The sequence below is a fragment of the Clavelina lepadiformis genome, chromosome 1 (genome assembly GCF_947623445.1).
Source record: "Clavelina lepadiformis chromosome 1, kaClaLepa1.1, whole genome shotgun sequence".
Taxonomy (NCBI): Eukaryota; Metazoa; Chordata; class Ascidiacea; order Aplousobranchia; family Clavelinidae; genus Clavelina; species Clavelina lepadiformis.
This window is the reverse complement of record NC_135240.1, coordinates 18,619,930-18,637,342: the sequence shown is the minus strand read 5'-3', so window position 1 is coordinate 18,637,342 and position 17,413 is coordinate 18,619,930. Positions and strand designations below refer to the sequence as shown.

Below are 17,413 nucleotides of genomic sequence, written 5' to 3'. Positions count from 1 at the left end.
TGATCATCTTTAAACAATAAATTAAATTAATTTTACACGCAAAGTAACTGTTCAAGGCTGTTGACGTGTTATTGAAAATCATGAACGTGGATGTACCAGTAATTGAGATGCCTTTCAGCTGACTTTCAACTATCGTTAACTATTAACATCGTTGCATGCATAGCCTACTTTTAGCCTACAGTACTGATTAAAGTCATTGCAACTACACTATTTGACATCAATATCTTTATACGAAAAGACAAGGGATGAATGTTATGGTTTACCATTGACACTTTGAAGTGTTTCACGTAGTTTATTTATCGACTATGTTTGAAAACGATCGCTTTAAATTACCTCGGTGGGAATGCGGTTAAATTTTTCACCATACCAAGTGTTTCAGCTGCTCGTGTTGGCAACAAGATGCTACACTGTCATTTCACTAAAGACTTTAAAGGAAAAAAGGCTGCAATGTAGAGCAGTAATGGAAGACTGTGACGTGTACAGAGCTTTCAAGCTAAAGTGATAACACTATGCAGCATAAAGATTTACAACTATGTTAAAAAGACAGACGAAATAAGACCGGTTGCGATGATTCTTTATTTGACATACGGTTATCTAGTTCCCATTTATCATCTTAATTATAATGCTGCATGTGCCAGCTCAATTTAATTAATTTGAGAATTTACCCCACAGTCTACGTTTGATTGGCAGGTGGATTTACGTGCAAAAGCTCAATTTTCTTTATCGATCGCAAACTCTGTGCTATGGTGTTAGCATGATTAAGCATTTGCCATGTAAAGTCGTTGTATCTTTATTTTCATTACCTACTAGTAAAGAAAAAAGATGAGCAAAATGAGATATGTCTTGAACTTTTTATTTTGCGATTATTGTCGAACGCAAGCATTTACTGTTGCATGGAACCACTTGGCAGCAGTAACAAGTGAAAACCATTAGTCAGTTGGTTGAAGTGGAAGAAGAAGATCAGGAATTGTTTTAATTGAATAATCACATAAATATCTGTCATCGTCTAACTTGACAAATCTCTTTAGAAATTTCTTTAAGCGTTTCAATGAGGTGTACTTGCAATTATGTGTAAATATCTACAGTTATCAATTAACGAATCACTTTTAGATAATGACCTCTTAGTTTAACATATATTTGGCTAGGTTAAGCCATGCATTAACTACTAAATGGCATGTAGTTTGCTGTGAAAAATTCTTTCCTGACTAAGGTTACAGTATATGCTAATAACTTAATAACTTTGGCAACATCGTTATGTGATGCGGTGATATAGTGTTATATTATGGTACTCACTCTGCTATTTTAGGCAACTGTGGATTTCGATATTGAGTAATCACTATTCATGTTTGAAAGGCTTCATGCCATGTTTTTATAACTGATTGAAGCATGTGACATATGATATCAACCACTAACTTTGTTTCTTTTTGCAGAGTTTATTTTTAAATCCAAAAAAGTTATAGTTTGACTTTGTCAATATTGTTTTGTCTTATTAGCCTTGATGAGACAGCTATTAGTAAATAACACAAGGACACAGGCATATCTAGTTTAATTAAGAAAAATAGATATTTACAGGCTTTTGTTTCACGAGTAGACTTCATTGTTGTTTAGAATCTTTGTTTTTGCATAAAATTCCTTGTACTACTTTAGTCTACAGCTCTTACCATTTTTTATGGCATTTGTAAAAATGTTTGAAATGGGTTGTAATGTATATGGTCCCACAATGGATCCATTTGTGTTAAATTATTGACTTTTTTATTAAATATTGATTGGTTGGTCAAAACTGAAATTAACCGGACTCAACAAATCCGATTAATCAGATAAATTACTCCATTGTGTCTGTGTAATCAATGATGACGTCATAATTGAATTACACACGTCAAAAATTGTTTAAAGCACTCAAGTTACTGTTTTCCGTTCCATAAAATAGCACACTAAGGTCTTTACACATTTTTAATGTTCTAAGGCACCGGTTTTTAACCTTTTTCATCTGCATTCCTGTTGAAGCCAATCATCAATCTAAATTTCTAAAGTATCAACAAACCATGGAGGGTATATAATTGCTATACAAGCTACGATGGCTTTCATTCATGATATTGGTACAAAGCAATGTACTATTACCGCCTCGACACTTTGCTAATATGATTAATATATAGCCAAAACATATAATGTTCAGCATTTCTTAAACTTAAGCCAAAAAAAATAATGTAAACGCAAGTTACGATTAAAGTGACGGGCAAGTCCGAAAGCAAGTGGGCCTTAAATCAAAAAGTAGTTGTCAATAAACATACTGGTGAAAGGATTTTTAATAATATGGAGTGGTTTAGCAGTTATTTCTAAAATTTTGTTGCAATTTTGACCTCTTATTATAACGAAGAAGGCGGTCATTCTGATGTCACAATATAAAAACAATATGCTTCATTACTGTGGTTTGCATTAGGTGTGATAGGCTAGTTTACGTGTTTTGGATGAAATACGAAATAAGTAGGTGATTAGTAGCAGATAACTTTTATATTTAGCATAGAAATGTCACAGGTGACAGTACGTAAACTGGTAAAGCATTCTTTTTTTCCGTAGTTATCAGTACCAGACTACGCTAAAGCCAATAGCAAACATTGAACTGTACTATAGGTTAGAATTTACATTAACCAGTACAAATACACAAACAGTAAGCTAAGTTAAGGTTAACAGTAAGTTTAGGCTTACTTAACGCAAAATGTTCTTGTTGTGCACTTTAGTACACTATAATTTTACCTAGTATTATTTTTATTTGTCTGTCACAGGAAACATTCTATTCCTACTTAATCAAATACCCAAGTAATCGCTATTGCATCATTTATTGTGACGTCATAAGGACAGCCATCCTCGTCAAAATTAAGCACAGAAATTAAGTTGTTTTTTTGCCTCTTATAAGTGCTTAACCACTACATGTTAGTATAAATCCTTTAACAAGTACATTTACTGACAACTACTCTATGATTTAATGCTAACTTGTTTTTGGACTTTCTCCTTACCGTAAGTTCTATCTGCATAAAGTTAAAATTAGACCTATCACGAAAAACAGCCAAAATTTTTCGCTACCACTATTTCATCGGAAAAAAATTGTGCTTTTGATGCTGTTTTTCACAGTTTCTTGTTAACCTAACTAAATGTTATAATGATGTTTTAACCTAAATCTTCTCTTCCAGCCTAAATGTAATTTCAATCAAACCGTAAATAACTAAAATGAACTTTTTGCATGTCCATTCTCTAAAACCACCCAACTTTAACATCAAGAAAACAAAATCATGAAAGGAAAATCTCGCGACGCACATCTCAAATTAGGTAATATATTGTTACATAATAAATAAAAATCATAACAATGGTGTTTATGCCAACCACACACATTTTAGAGAGAAAACAGCAAGTCTCCCTTTTGTTGCACAATGAAACACAACTGAAATTGCTTCCATACAAACATTTCCTTTGCATGAATATTTTATCAAAATCCTGCATTTGATGAGATGCTGGTTTGTGCCACTTGATAAATTTGTTGGTTCGAATAATTAATTATTATCAACTAATTAGTAAATACGTGGTGCTGATCCTACCTTGCGAAACCGACCATGATAGCTTTTGTGTTTTTACAAATCAATACTCATAATATGAAAATAATATGAATATGATAATCAATAATATGAAAAAATATCAATACTCAATCGAGTAATTGGACTCAGACTGAACTCGGCCAATCCTCTAATAGTTAGAAATACAACAAATTGCATAATAAATACATTCTCAAAATTAAACTTACAAAACTACATATTTGAGCTTATTGTGTTTGCTCCACGATGTCTGTCTATATCATTGTATTCCTACCAATTTATGGCATCACTCATAATGGTACTCTAAATTTGCCAAACTACTCAAAATCATTTACTGTATATTCTCTTTTTTTGTTTCTACTACTGTACTATGTTTACATTTATATAATTGTTGTTTACAGTTTTTTAGGAAGCAAACGAAGAAAAACACTGTGTTTAAAGGTGATTTCTTTGCTGTTTTCCATCACTGTGCGTATTGGTCGTGATATGGCTCAAACTTATCTTTCGCCCATTTATGTTTCATTTTTCAGGTTTGTGACGTTTTCAAATTGATTTCTTGCTCATAAATTTCTAAAGATTTATGTACAGATAGATCATATAGTTAACACAAAATAACCTTGAATTAAAGCAGAAATATAGTTTTAAAATTTTTCATTCATCAAAGGTTCTAAATTTATTTTTTAGTTTTTTAAATTATGCATAAAGATTAAGTTGTTTTGAAATGGTTTTGAATTACCATTAGCTTGCTGGAAACAATACAACTGCAGGTATACACATATTTTTGTTAAATCTAATTAGCAAATGTTCAAACAGGTACATGAAAATCAAATTATAATCTGTAAGTTGTAACTGTGTAAAAACTTCATTCATAAGTGTTAGGAAACAAAAAAGTACGGGGTGAAAATAATAGTTTTGTGAAGATTTGATGCATAGTTGATAGAATAAATACAGGGGTGTGAAAAAACGATTTGAGACGTTATGCAGCGATTTAGTACTGAGGATACGAAACTAAGTAGGCTATAGGGCAAAGGCTATGGATTTCCAGACAATAAAATCCCCTATTAAATAAGCAAACTTTTAAAAATACATTCCTTTTAAAATTTTACGAGAACGCTTGCCTCCCATTCCTTTAAATTAAAACACTGCTTTTTTATCTGTGTTATCCTGTTGAATAACATCTCGAATTCTTTTTTTTGCACCCATGTCTGCCACCATCGATATATCCTATCAAATATGTAACCTTGTAAATTTAATCTTTAAGACGTTTTTGTTTGCAACCCTTTCTGAATGAAGACTTTATATGCAGTTTACAATTTTATTTTCATGTACAGACACTCCTTAACTTACAAACATCCGATTTATAAACATCCGGAGGTACAAACAAAATTCAACAAAATTTTTTGCTAGTTCAATTAAAATTTTTTCTATTATGTACAGTAGCCTTCATCTTTTGGCTACTATTCCAACCTTAACAATAGTATAGCGTAGGATTACAATCGTCGCCGCTTTATATACTCATGGTTAATAATTCTACTAAATTATAAAACTAAAATTGAGTATTGTTTCAGTTTACTCACTCCATTGTTACTGGTGTAAAATATTCTGACTTATGAATTAATTTATACCCTTGCATGTGAAGCATGCTGTTCGTAAGCATATACATATACAACACATATATGATATTAAATAAACAATATGATAACTTACAAACAATTCAACATGAAAACGTAATTCGTTCTTAAGTCGTAGAGTTGCTGTACTTATTTTAAATATGTTAATAGCACAAAAATATGTTTAAAACTAGTTTTGTTTAATTAAACTATGTATTTACCTGCAGTTATATTGCTTTTACAAAGTTGTCGTTGTTTACTGTAAAGTTGGCTGACTGAAATCTAGCCATGTATAAGGATGTGCATTTTACAATATCAAAACTTCAAGAGCCGAATCCAAAATTATTTGTTTTTTGTTTTTGAATGGATTTGATCCTAATTACAATTATTGCTCACAAATTTGTGATAAGAGGTAAGAACGCAAATGGTTCTTTCTGAAAAATGTAAATCGAGTAACACCTCTTAAAGATTTATTTTTAAAAACACTTGTATGGAAAAATTTGTAAGTAAATTTTCATTCACGCTTTGCTTTAATGAATTTGTTGTTACATTAGCTTTATTTACAAGGTAATGCGGGATTCACTGCAAGCGTTACAATAAAGAATTTTGTGTACTGTGTAGCTCGGCTTTCAGATATAAAATGATTACGCAAAACTGTTCTAATTAATATTACTTACTTGTATAAAGCTTTCTAGTCGTAGACAAAACAAACTACTCGCAAATTCTACAAAGTCTACTTTGTATCACATCAGCCGAAATTGGATTGCAGTTATGAAATTAGAACAAGGCTTTTCTGGAATTCGTTCAAATATATTATGGGCATAGACACACGAGATAAAACAAAAGCGTACGATGCTGATCGGATGTAGTAAATGAAGATTAAATGAGTAGTCATGTTTACGATTTTTTACTTGGGCATACAACTATTATCACTCTTGTGTATAGTTTGAAACAACCGGTGATATATGAAGTCAAATATTGACGTTGTTTATTGCAAGCAAAGCCAAGCAACTATATTCAAGCTATTCACAGTAGCAATAACAATTATTCACTGAGGAGAAATGCAAATGACAACTTTTTGCTATGGATCCTCACAGAGATTTCGCTTGAGTTCGTTTTACCTTAATTAGGCTTAATTTAACTTAATTAGACAGCTGAGAGAGCGAACTGGTCAAAAGTCAACAACCTTTTGCGAAAAGCTCTTAAAAGCCTATTCTTAAATCTTTATTTTATATAATTTTGCTCTAACTATTGTGTGCATTTAACAAAAAATTCCCATGTAAAATAAGCTTAGAAATTTTGGACTTAAAAAAAATTATTCTTTTATAGTACATTAGTTTCTTTTGCTTATCCCCAGCCAATAGCCATGTAGTAGTTTGTTGCGCCAAATTTTTTCCAAAAATGCAACTTACACAAATTGAGTTTTTTTATAATATACAGAACTGTCACATACACATATCTAAACCTTGTTTGTATTTACAGTTTGTTTTCACAGCACAGTGTTATGTGGAATGAAGATGGTACTTCATTTGACAAAACCCACACCAAGGTATTGCAAGAATTTTTTTTCGTGTAACATTAATCATTATGAACATAGTTGTTTATTTGACCCAAAGAATGTGTTTTTTCAGCCAGTGAAATTTGATATTTATTGATGGTGCACAAATGGTACATGTTTTTATCATTTTTTTATGGCCACTGTCACATTTATTTTGGCTCTGTTGTTGGTATTCCAAATTTTTGCCAACCATTAAATTGTGGGACTTCTTAAATTACAATTGTAGTTATTGAAAATTTTTAATTATTTTAACTGTAGAATTTTTCAAAAATATTTGCTATTAAAGCATTGTGGTGTAAAAATGTGTTGTGGGTAGCAACGTTAGTTGTTTGATTTTAGTGGTACTACGACACTTTATCGAACGACACTTTATCGAACGACAGTTAATCGAACCGACAGATGATCGAACGACACTTTATCGAACGACACTTTATCGAACAACACTTTATCGAACGACAATTAATCGAACCGACAGTTGATCGAACGACACTTTATCGAACCGACAGTTGATCAAACCGACAGTTGATCGAACGACAAACTTTGACAATAGCTTCAAGCAAGATTTTTGCGTGTTTCTCAAACATTGAGACAATGAGCCATTGTGATGTGCGGTCTTTGTAATGGTGTGCATTAATGAATTGTGATGTATATATCATAAAGTTGACGATATATATTTTATATCTATATTTTATATTTATATCATAAAGTTGACGATTTATATTTTATATCTATATTTTATATTAGTATCATAAAGTTGACGATTTCGCATGGCGGCCGGCCCGAAACATATTAATAAGTTATCACAAGAATACGGCCCGCCGTTTCTTATTAAGCTCGCGAGTTTACTAAAAAACTAGGTGTGGCCGACCCCGCACACACATTTTCAATCGTTAATTACTAGAAAACTATACGTCGTAGATTGATCAGATTTTTACAGGTTAGTAGAAACATCATCTGGCTTCCTGTATACATCATAATTGTAAAACTAAAGAAAGTGAATTTAGTGTAAATTAGGTATTTCTAAAAGTGACACATTTCTAGAAATTCTTCTTGTTACGCCGCGCCCCCGCTGTGAGAAGAGAACGAAAGAGAATAGTTAGTCAAGTTATTGGTGCGTACATGAGTAATACGCTTCAATGCGGAGAGAGAGCAAAATTATGAAAATATGACGATATCTCAAAAATTACAAAATCCAACTTTATCAAACAAACATGGACAGATAGCTGAACATTTTTTATGAAAAGTCACCAAATTTCAATTTTCTACAGCAAACAATGCAACTGTACGCCACGTTTTGCTATGACTGTGTGCGGGAGAAGCAACAGTCGATTCGATCAACTGTCGGTTTGATCAACTGTCGGTTCGATAAAGTGTCGTTCGATCAACTGTCGGTTCGATCAGCTGTCGTTTCGATCAGCTGTCGTTCGATTAAGTGCCGTTCGATAAACTGTCGTTCGATAAAGTGTCGTTCGATAAACTGTCTTTCGATTAAGTGTCGCGTCACGGATTTTAGTATGTTGGTATAGTTCATGTGTTTACGCTGTATGGATGCCTTGTTTGGGCACTAAGCAGCAGATGTAGTATAAACATAATTAAGAGCATAACAGGAGTATCTTAGGTTAGTTAGGGCTTCGTGTCTTATGATATACTGATGCTGTTACTGCCTTCATACTGGTCAAAGTTTATGCTTGGTTACAATTTAGACAAGCCCAAGGTTACCCCAAATCATTTAGGTCGTTTGCTATTTTTGTGCCAGCAATGTTTTGTGGACCAAGAAGTTTACATTTTTTTTAAAGTTCGACAACCCAATGGATTTTAGCACAATACACTTTGTGAGTTGACTCCAAGTTTAAAGCAGTTCTCTTTAAGCAAAAACCTGTTTTTGTTTCACCATTACGAACCAGTACCTAACTACACCTTGATATTTAGAATTGGTAGCGTATTAAGTAACAGATGCAAGTGCGTAAAGTAAGCAAAGCTGTTGAGTGGAATATTTCATGGTGGCAATACATAAAAATTGCTTGTAGACTTGTGAACTCAGTTACATTATTTTATGGACTCAGGATTGAACATGGCTGATCTAAGCCTGAGGTTTTTAAGCACATCTCCTGTCAATTGATTCTGATTCGTTCATGGTCGCAAGATGAAATCCAGTGTATACACTAATCAAACATCATAAATTAGTGAATATGCTGTGATAGTATTTATTAAATGTTACTGTAAGTAGTAATTAAACTCAAATAAAGACAAAAAGTTTAAAGCTGTTTTAGAATTAGCATTCTTATAACAATAATAGACTGTACATCAGAAATTTTTGTATAGCATACATTTGTTAATTATGACAATGATGCTATATCGAGATGATGTCATGCTTTTAATCACAACTTAGGAAGACCTATATCAGGGGTGTTCAAATGATTTCTGCCATGATCCACCATGGCCAAACCTGACAACATGATGATCCACTAAATACGAATAGTAATCATATTGAACATGCTTTAGTTTTTATGGTGCTTTATTTATGTAAATGTACCCTACATTGTAGGGCCTACAACATATTAATAACTTTGTAAAAGTCAAAAGTGAAGTGTGCTACAGCTGCAAGATTGTTTCAAGACTACATTGGAAGATCCACACAAAAAGTTAAAAAGATCCGGATCGAGATCCGCCATTTGAACACCCCCAACCTATATAGAAACAAACAATTTCTAGTTATACTTAATCCAGCATTGCAGTATATTAAAAAATCTAAACATTCCTTCTACATAATGGGTGACCTAAACTACAATCTACTGGATGGTACTAACCCTAACACATTGAAGTTTACTGAAGCCATGTTTGAACAATCCTTTTTTCCTTTGATAAGTTAAACTACGCGATTCACTGAGTCATCTGCAACAATCATTTACCACATTAGGACTAACATAGTTAACGTTGAAATTAATAGTGGAATTATTGTAGACTGTATTTCTGACCACTTACAAATTTTACAATGTTCTAGGTTAGGCTCACCTAAAGCAGTTTCCCGCCAACAGCCTTCATTGAAAGGAATATTCAATGAAGGCAACATATCACAACTCATGAGTAACCTACAAAATATCAATAATCTTGATATACGGCTTAACATGAATGTTAATAGTGCCTTAAGCAGATTTATTAATAACTTTTATAAAAATTTTGAATGCTTCCCTGCAAAACAGGCTAATATACAGAGACCAAGAAATCAAAAGTGCGGTGTAAACCTGGTTTAAAAGAACTGAAAAGAAAAAAAGAGTTAGCCCATAGAAAGTTCTTAAGAAAGCCAAACCCAAAAAATAAACTGAATTACCTTTCCAATAAAAAAACTTGAAACTTGAGAGAAACTTGAAAATAAACAAACAGAACTGTTTCAAGGATCTGTTAAATCACAATAAAAATCATCAAAGCATCTTGGAAAATAATAAATAATTTACTAGGGAAAGCAAAGAAGCAAAAGTCCTCTGTGTTTAAAATTCATGGTGACTAGAAAGAAATCCATTGAAAATTGCGAATTATTTCAATTTTTATTCTCATCTGTTGCAAATGACTTGTTAAACAAGATTCCCACCTTCTCCCTCTACATTTCAGAGCTTTTTAGGTAAGCCACTATGTCAGTCAATATTTTGTGAACCTACTTACCCTAGAGAGATTCAGCAAGTAATAAACAGCGTTGAACCCAAGCAGGTATAGACAACATACCATGCAAAGTTTTGCACTTTTTGCCTGAAAAAAGAATAATTACTCTTGCACACATTTTTAATTTATTATAATGCACTGGGACTTTGTAGATGCTCTTAACATCGCTAAGGTGATTTTGTTTTGCCTTCCCTTCTACAGTAAATCCTTAACCCAACAAACTATTCAATATATGAGACCAAAAAATTGGAATTCTCTGCCTAATGATTTGAAACTTTTTTATTAAAAATTAAAAAGTTATTTTGCTTCATCATCACATTTGCATGACATTATGTGACAATTGTGTAAATTATTCATTGTGTAAATCTGCACTCCAGCACTATGCTTTCATATATTTTATTGCATTATACACTTGTTTTTCTCTTTGTTATGTATATATTTTCAATTGTATTTCAGTAATGCATGTTTGCTGGCTTTAAGTCACATTCTGTTATTGAGTGTAGGCAACATTTAGTAATACTGGAACTGTAATCATATTGATGAGGTTTCGCTGAATTTTTAAAACACATTCACTTGCTGTATCTTTCTTTTAACTTCAAAATAGTAATAGCTTTCCTGAACCACATGCCACCAAATTTGTTGTTGCCAAACTCTAGACATAGGCAGTAAGTATCCAGCACGCGTACAACAAGTACCTTTTCATAGAACACTTTGATAAGATAATGGTATTGGAAATTTCAAATCGGATTAAAAAAATTATATATCAGTCTGTTGTTTATTTTTTAAGTAACTTATAAATTTTCAACACTCATTACACAACTATTTTGGATCTTTACTGCAATTACTGCTGATCGCTTTTACATATTTTCATGACAAAAGACTGAAACCATTTACTTGATTGAAACGTCACCACAAGCGCCACTCAAGTCTTCAGCTTTAGATAGAGTGAGGAAAAATGAGTGATTTTGCCAAGTGGGATGAATGTGGGTTGTAGTTTGCTGACCCATGAATTAGATTACAAACTTACTCTTTTCTGACAAAAGAAACAACAGGTTTAGTTTAAAAAAGTAACATTTTCAATTTGCTGTTATTTTTGAGAATTTCTTGTCCTCATCCACAAATTCTAAATTTCAACATGCAGTCTTTTGTTTACAAACAATTGTTTCAGACGTTTATTCTTTTTTACCAAGCTCATATTGGAAAAGTGTTATACTATAGTTTTAATGTTAGCAGAATTTTAAAAATTGTTTTTACTTTATATGAGTGATTGTAGTGGTTTTAATGTTCTTTAACAATATAAGTGATTATAATAACGATTTTTTAGGCAGACATACAATGCTTATTGGGCGGTGAAACTGAAGAAAGTGTGACGTTTCATGTAAGAGAAGAGCTACAAGAGGCTTTCTGCCCAGAAACTGCATATCAAGCTTACATACACATCACTAGATTTATAGGTGAACACAGCATGGAAAAAATCTTAAAGGAACATTATGAAGTTGTTCGGAAATTCTGCACTTTGTCCAAACAGGTGACCGGAGGCAATGTACATCAATTAAAAAGTGACAAGGTATGTTTTAAAGTTAGCAAACATACATAATGAGATATTTTATTTTGGTCAAATACACTCATACTTAAATTGCAAAGTCAGAGTTTTCAAATACAATGTTATGGCAATAGGTGCTGGTGTACTCATTTTAAATGGCACCTGCAACAAATTTTTACCCCACAATGTTTTTACAAATAATTAAATGCAAAAGTTTTTTAAAGCATGCTATTTGGTTAGTTTTCTTAAGACCCGCAATTTACTTGCAATTAATTTTTTTTTCTCTGGGGTGTCTTTAAATGACTTTCAAAGTTTCAGATCAAAACTGACAGTTTCCACTGTAATAAGTACTATTTCCAGCTAATATGCAAGTCAATAGTTAAGGAAGCAGTAGTTTAGAAGTGAGCGCAATTATATTAACTTCATGATTTTAAATCTTTAGTTTAAAGTGAATTAAGATACTAATGGAACATCTTCTGTACATTTAAAAGGTGTTTTGTTTATATTTAATTCATCCATGTATTGCAGTGCATATGCCATGGTTTGAAATTATTTCATGATTTGGCATATTAAACTACAAGCAAATTACCAGTAAGTTAATTTACAGCAGTTAGGACTGTAAATTTTATGATTAAACCAAAACAGCTTATTGAACTGGTTTCATATTGTGAAGTTATTGAAAATTTACACATGAAGTTTCTTTGCAATAATTGGATTATTTTTACTGCACTTGCCTCATTTAATAATTCAGCAATTTTTCATAGTTTGATTTTTAATAATACGTGGTATTAGAGTGGTTAAAGCGTTAGCCTTGCAATTATGTAGCTTGTGTTTGATATCCAGTGATTCTACCGTTGTATTGCTCTTAGGCAATGCATTGACAACTTTTTTTTCCTGTTTAGTGATCCTGGTGAACATTTCCAGGATTGGGTAATATGATGTGGAATTGTGCTAACTGGGCGTGTTGTTGTCGTTGATTATTGCCAATTATTGCTTGATTCATTGTTCGCTAGTCTGACTCCATTGATAGCGCATTTATTAACTCCTGATAGCCTAGTTGAGCATCACAGTACCAAAACCCAACTGACCATGTTTTCAATATTGATATATTATTGATATTCAACAAAACGGTTCATGTTTTCAGAGCACATAATAGAGTTGCATTCAGCAGACTATTAATACTCACCTGAACAATTGATAACTAATGAATTGAGCACTGTAGTATGAATGACGTAATTCAGAAGGAATCAAAACCGTGTCGCGTGTACTAAACATGACCAAAATATAGCACAACGCTTGTTGATAAACAAAAATGGAACAGTAATAACATTATAAATCATCAGATCTGCACAAGAATTTCGTCAAAATAAGGGCTAATTATGAAAATTAGCAGCTCAGTATTTAGGACTCGAGCGATGAGGAATCATCACCAAGTTTAAGTCGAAAAAACAATTTCTCTGGTCCAAATATAAAGGTCATAATTATGGCAAGTTTTTCAATGAAGTAAGTTTTAACAAAAAAGAGTGATAAAAACACTGTAATTACTAATTCTCATGGTTGTTAGGCTAATATTAACGTTTTTATGACAAAGAGGCAAGCATTTCTCTGTCCCGTCCTTCTTCCCATTTCCCACTTTTTCTCGTACGTTTTTTGAAATTCTGAAATATGTTTTCAGTGTAGTTCAGCGGCAGTACTGTGCTGAATGAAGGTTTGCACTTAGGTTGAATCATTAAAAACGAAGTAAAATAAACAAAATGGAATTGGATAAAATTGTCAATAGCTTGCATTTTGCCATACAATTATCTGGTTAGTGTTATCATCGTGGTTATTTAATTTCATTCAATTGATAGATATGTTTGTTTCTGCACTAGTTGTTTATACAGATTACAATTACATCATTTTGGTATTGTCATCTTAATTACGATACTACTCGTGCCCGAGCAATTTGATGAATTTGCTTATCTGACCCGCTGCCCACAATTGATGAACGGGTGGTAGTGGATACTTGCGCAAAATTTATTTTGTTTTTCATAACTGAAAACTTTGCTTGATGATTCAAAAGCAGTCATCTCTTTGTTTTCATTAACCATTACTAAAGAAAAAAAATTAGACATGTCTAGACTGTTGTTTTACTACAGCAAAGAGCGTTTTAATTGCGCCAATTAACGAGAGCAGCAACATACACAGTTCGTGTCGTTGTTTTGCGTGTCGTCATGGCAAAGCTAAAAAATGACAAAGTAACAAATAGAGTAAAACTGCTCAATATTCAATAATATGGACTTGATTTTGTCTGTGGGGATGTGGATGCTCTACCGGACTATAAAGTAAACAAACACATAGTATGTTTAATGGCAAGTTCGTATAATAGCACTTTTTATTCCACTTGAGGTGTTATTGTAAGAATAGTTTACTGTGGTGTAATATGTTTTAATATATTTTTAGATAATAACCAGTGTTTCATCTACCAATGCAACCATAGTTGGAAACTGTATTACCATGAATGATTTTGGAACAGCTATAAACCTAAAAGAAACAGATGAGTTGAACTTGAAAGGTTTGTTTAAATTCCTATTTTGTCTGCTGTGATTTATGTAGATATACTGCAGTCACTGTTTTTGTTTTCATCACAACATTCGAAACAAGACCAAGTCAAAAATTATGTGTGACTTAGGCGCATTATAATCTCTGCAACCTCGTTGAAATTACATAGGGTTTGGCCATCCCGTAAAAAGTCACAGAAGCCATAAATGGCAAAATTTTTTTCCAATTGTATATAATTAACATAGACACCTTAAATAGAAGGACTGGTAACTTCTATGCTCGGTATCTGGAACTTGGGTCCCAAGTTGGAACTTGGGTCCCATCATAATTTGTGTCAAATACATGGTAAAACCTTCATTCTGGTGTCTCTTGGGGGGTTTTGAAGGGTGAGGAATTACTTTTTCATACTTTTAACCTTCTACAAGGTCATCTGAAGGTCATCTAAAGGTCATCTAAAGGTCAAATCACGAAAAAATAGTCCAAAATCACTCAAAATATTGCATATTTTCCCACTTAAACAACTGAAACACACAGTATGTTCCCCTGTGACTGAATTAAAATGTATTCATGGACAGTTTAGCCTGAATATTTCAACACGAACAATGAAATTTGTGAAACAACAATGAAAAACAACAACAAACAACAATGAAATTTGTGAAACAACTATGAAAAACAACAACAAACAACAATGAAATTTGTAGAAATGAGTAATCAAAATACTTGTTGGCATACTAAAGATACTTGTTCAGTTTTTAGTAGAGAGTTTTTCTTTTCTTCTCAAACAGCCGAGTTGTCTTTCTTTGTCACTGTTGTCAAGCACAAATTCTTTCAAAAGAATGTTTGATAAAGTAAGACATGCTCCTTGAATTACAACCATTGGACTATCAATACGACGCAAAGCATGGCTGAGATGAGCTCGGCAGCAATGCAAGTTGCACTTACCAAACAGTTTATAGGCTGAGTGTACAAAATGTACTGTTGAGAGTAGAGGTACAGTTAGTCCACCTCTATTTAAGTTTGTGAGAAACTCCGAATTAATCCGATGGTCGTCGTCATTTTCAGTTTCGATACGCAAGATATTAGCTCGATATTTGTGTTCCAAATATCCAGCTAGAAAAATACATTTATGCTTGACACTGTCATTAGATTGCACTAGGTCTTCAGTGTTAGCAATGGTGATGTCAAATTGATCATCATCAATGCAAATGTTAGAGGTGCAAGGCACATCATGAGACTCGCACGGAGTTGACTCATATTTTAAAAGTGCATGGAGATTTTTGGTTTTTGGTCAAAACGTCGACCTTCTGGAGGAGTGAGCAGTAACTGTAACTGAGCATAAATAAACTGGAAATGAGGCGAATCAGAACAGCTCATGCTATTCAATTCCTCTACAGCACTTTTTAGATAGTCTGTATCTTTGAACTCATACTCAGTAATGCATGACAGAATTTTGTCTAACTGTGACCACTTACTAAGAAGGCTATTCTTTTGCAGACAACCAGCTTTGAAAAAATATGTTTTAGGTATGTCCTTTCCATTTTTCTCAACACATTTAAGATGCAAAAATCCAAATGACGATTGAACGCGTTGAAAATGAAGAAATTGAATAACAGAACGTCCTTTTGCATCAGTTTTGGAAATGTAAATGTCATCACTATCACAAAAAAAAAGATGATCCTTTGAGAAATGCTGCTTGATTTCATTACAAAAAGAAGAAAAGTCAGCTATCTTATCCAGGCCTTCAGTACGGAATCGTTCCTTTTCAGCTCTCGCCTCTGCTGAAGCAGTTCTAGGCCTAGTTCTGGGTGCTGAGGAGACCTGCTTTAAGCATGACTTTAAAACTCCAGGGAAAATGGACGGTGGTTGGCTTGGTCTTTTTCCACCTTTAACTGAAATCCATTTACAGTCAAAATGATTAGCACAAGCATAGATCTGCTTAAGCTGTAGCAAACTAGAACGTTCATTTGGCATGGCATCAATCCAGCGGTTTCGTTCTACTTCATCAGTTGGAAATGATACCACTTTAGAGTACGGTTCCTCCCTGTAATTGCCTCGACAACCATATACATTACATTTCTTAGGCATTGTGTGTTATTAACAGAGACCCCTGAAAAAACTTTGTTCCGATTATGAAATAGAAAAAAAGAAAAGTTGCTTTAAAAAATTACCCTACTCTATCGGCATTGCCATAGCCTATAATTGGTTTCATCGTCACATGTGCTTATTTATCAGCTATTGAAGCAGTTAGAAAGCTTTAAAGTCACATATGCTTGTCTGCATGCCTTATTTTAAATATTTATACAGTTCTTTTCCAAAATTCAAAAGATTCGCGGCACACCTGAGAATCTGTGACGGCGCACTAGTATCTGTGATTGGGACCCAAGTTCCGTAACCCGAGAGTGCGAGTTACTAGTCCTTCTATTTAAGGTGTCTATGATAATTAACATGAGAAATTATCAAAACACTTTTTCTCTTTGGAAGCACTTATTTACACAATCAAATGACAAGTTTGAAAGCTAATTATGGCTCAATTTATGCAATGTCAGGTGTTAGTGAACTTAAGTACATGAAATTAAAATGAAAAAGCAACTTTGAAGTTAACAATCTTAATTTTAAAACGCCCGTAGCCCAAAAAAATTGTGGTTGATGTAGGGCAGGGCTTATCAAACTTTTTGGGTCTGCGACCCCATTTTAGAAAAGAAATTTCTATGCGACCCCTTGAGAGGTAGCCTAAACGTTAATGATGTTAAAACATTAAACGTCAAATTACAAATCTCAAGTTGTACTTTTGTCTCTGGCAAAATTATACAAGTGCACACAACCCACCAAAGTACAGCAGCAGTAGCCTGCAGTAATAAAAGAATCTCGTAATGGAAACAGTAAAGCGAATAAAAAAATATTCAAAAAACACTTGAATTTATAAACA

At 33.0% G+C, this 17,413-nt stretch overlaps 1 protein-coding gene across 4 annotated transcripts in view; it reads left to right on the top strand.

The window, feature by feature from the left end:
- Positions 1-17,413, top strand: part of LOC143465550 (WD repeat-containing protein 81-like) — a 75,097-nt gene that overhangs the window by 35,263 nt on the left and 22,421 nt on the right. For all 4 annotated transcript variants that reach the window (XM_076963914.1, XM_076963905.1, XM_076963932.1 and 1 more), the window contains 4 exons: positions 3,983-4,111; positions 6,674-6,740; positions 11,728-11,970; positions 14,389-14,500. In XM_076963914.1, coding sequence (XP_076820029.1) covers positions 3,983-4,111; positions 6,674-6,740; positions 11,728-11,970; positions 14,389-14,500 — 551 coding nt within the window. The remainder of the gene's footprint in view (positions 1-3,982; positions 4,112-6,673; positions 6,741-11,727; positions 11,971-14,388; positions 14,501-17,413) is intronic.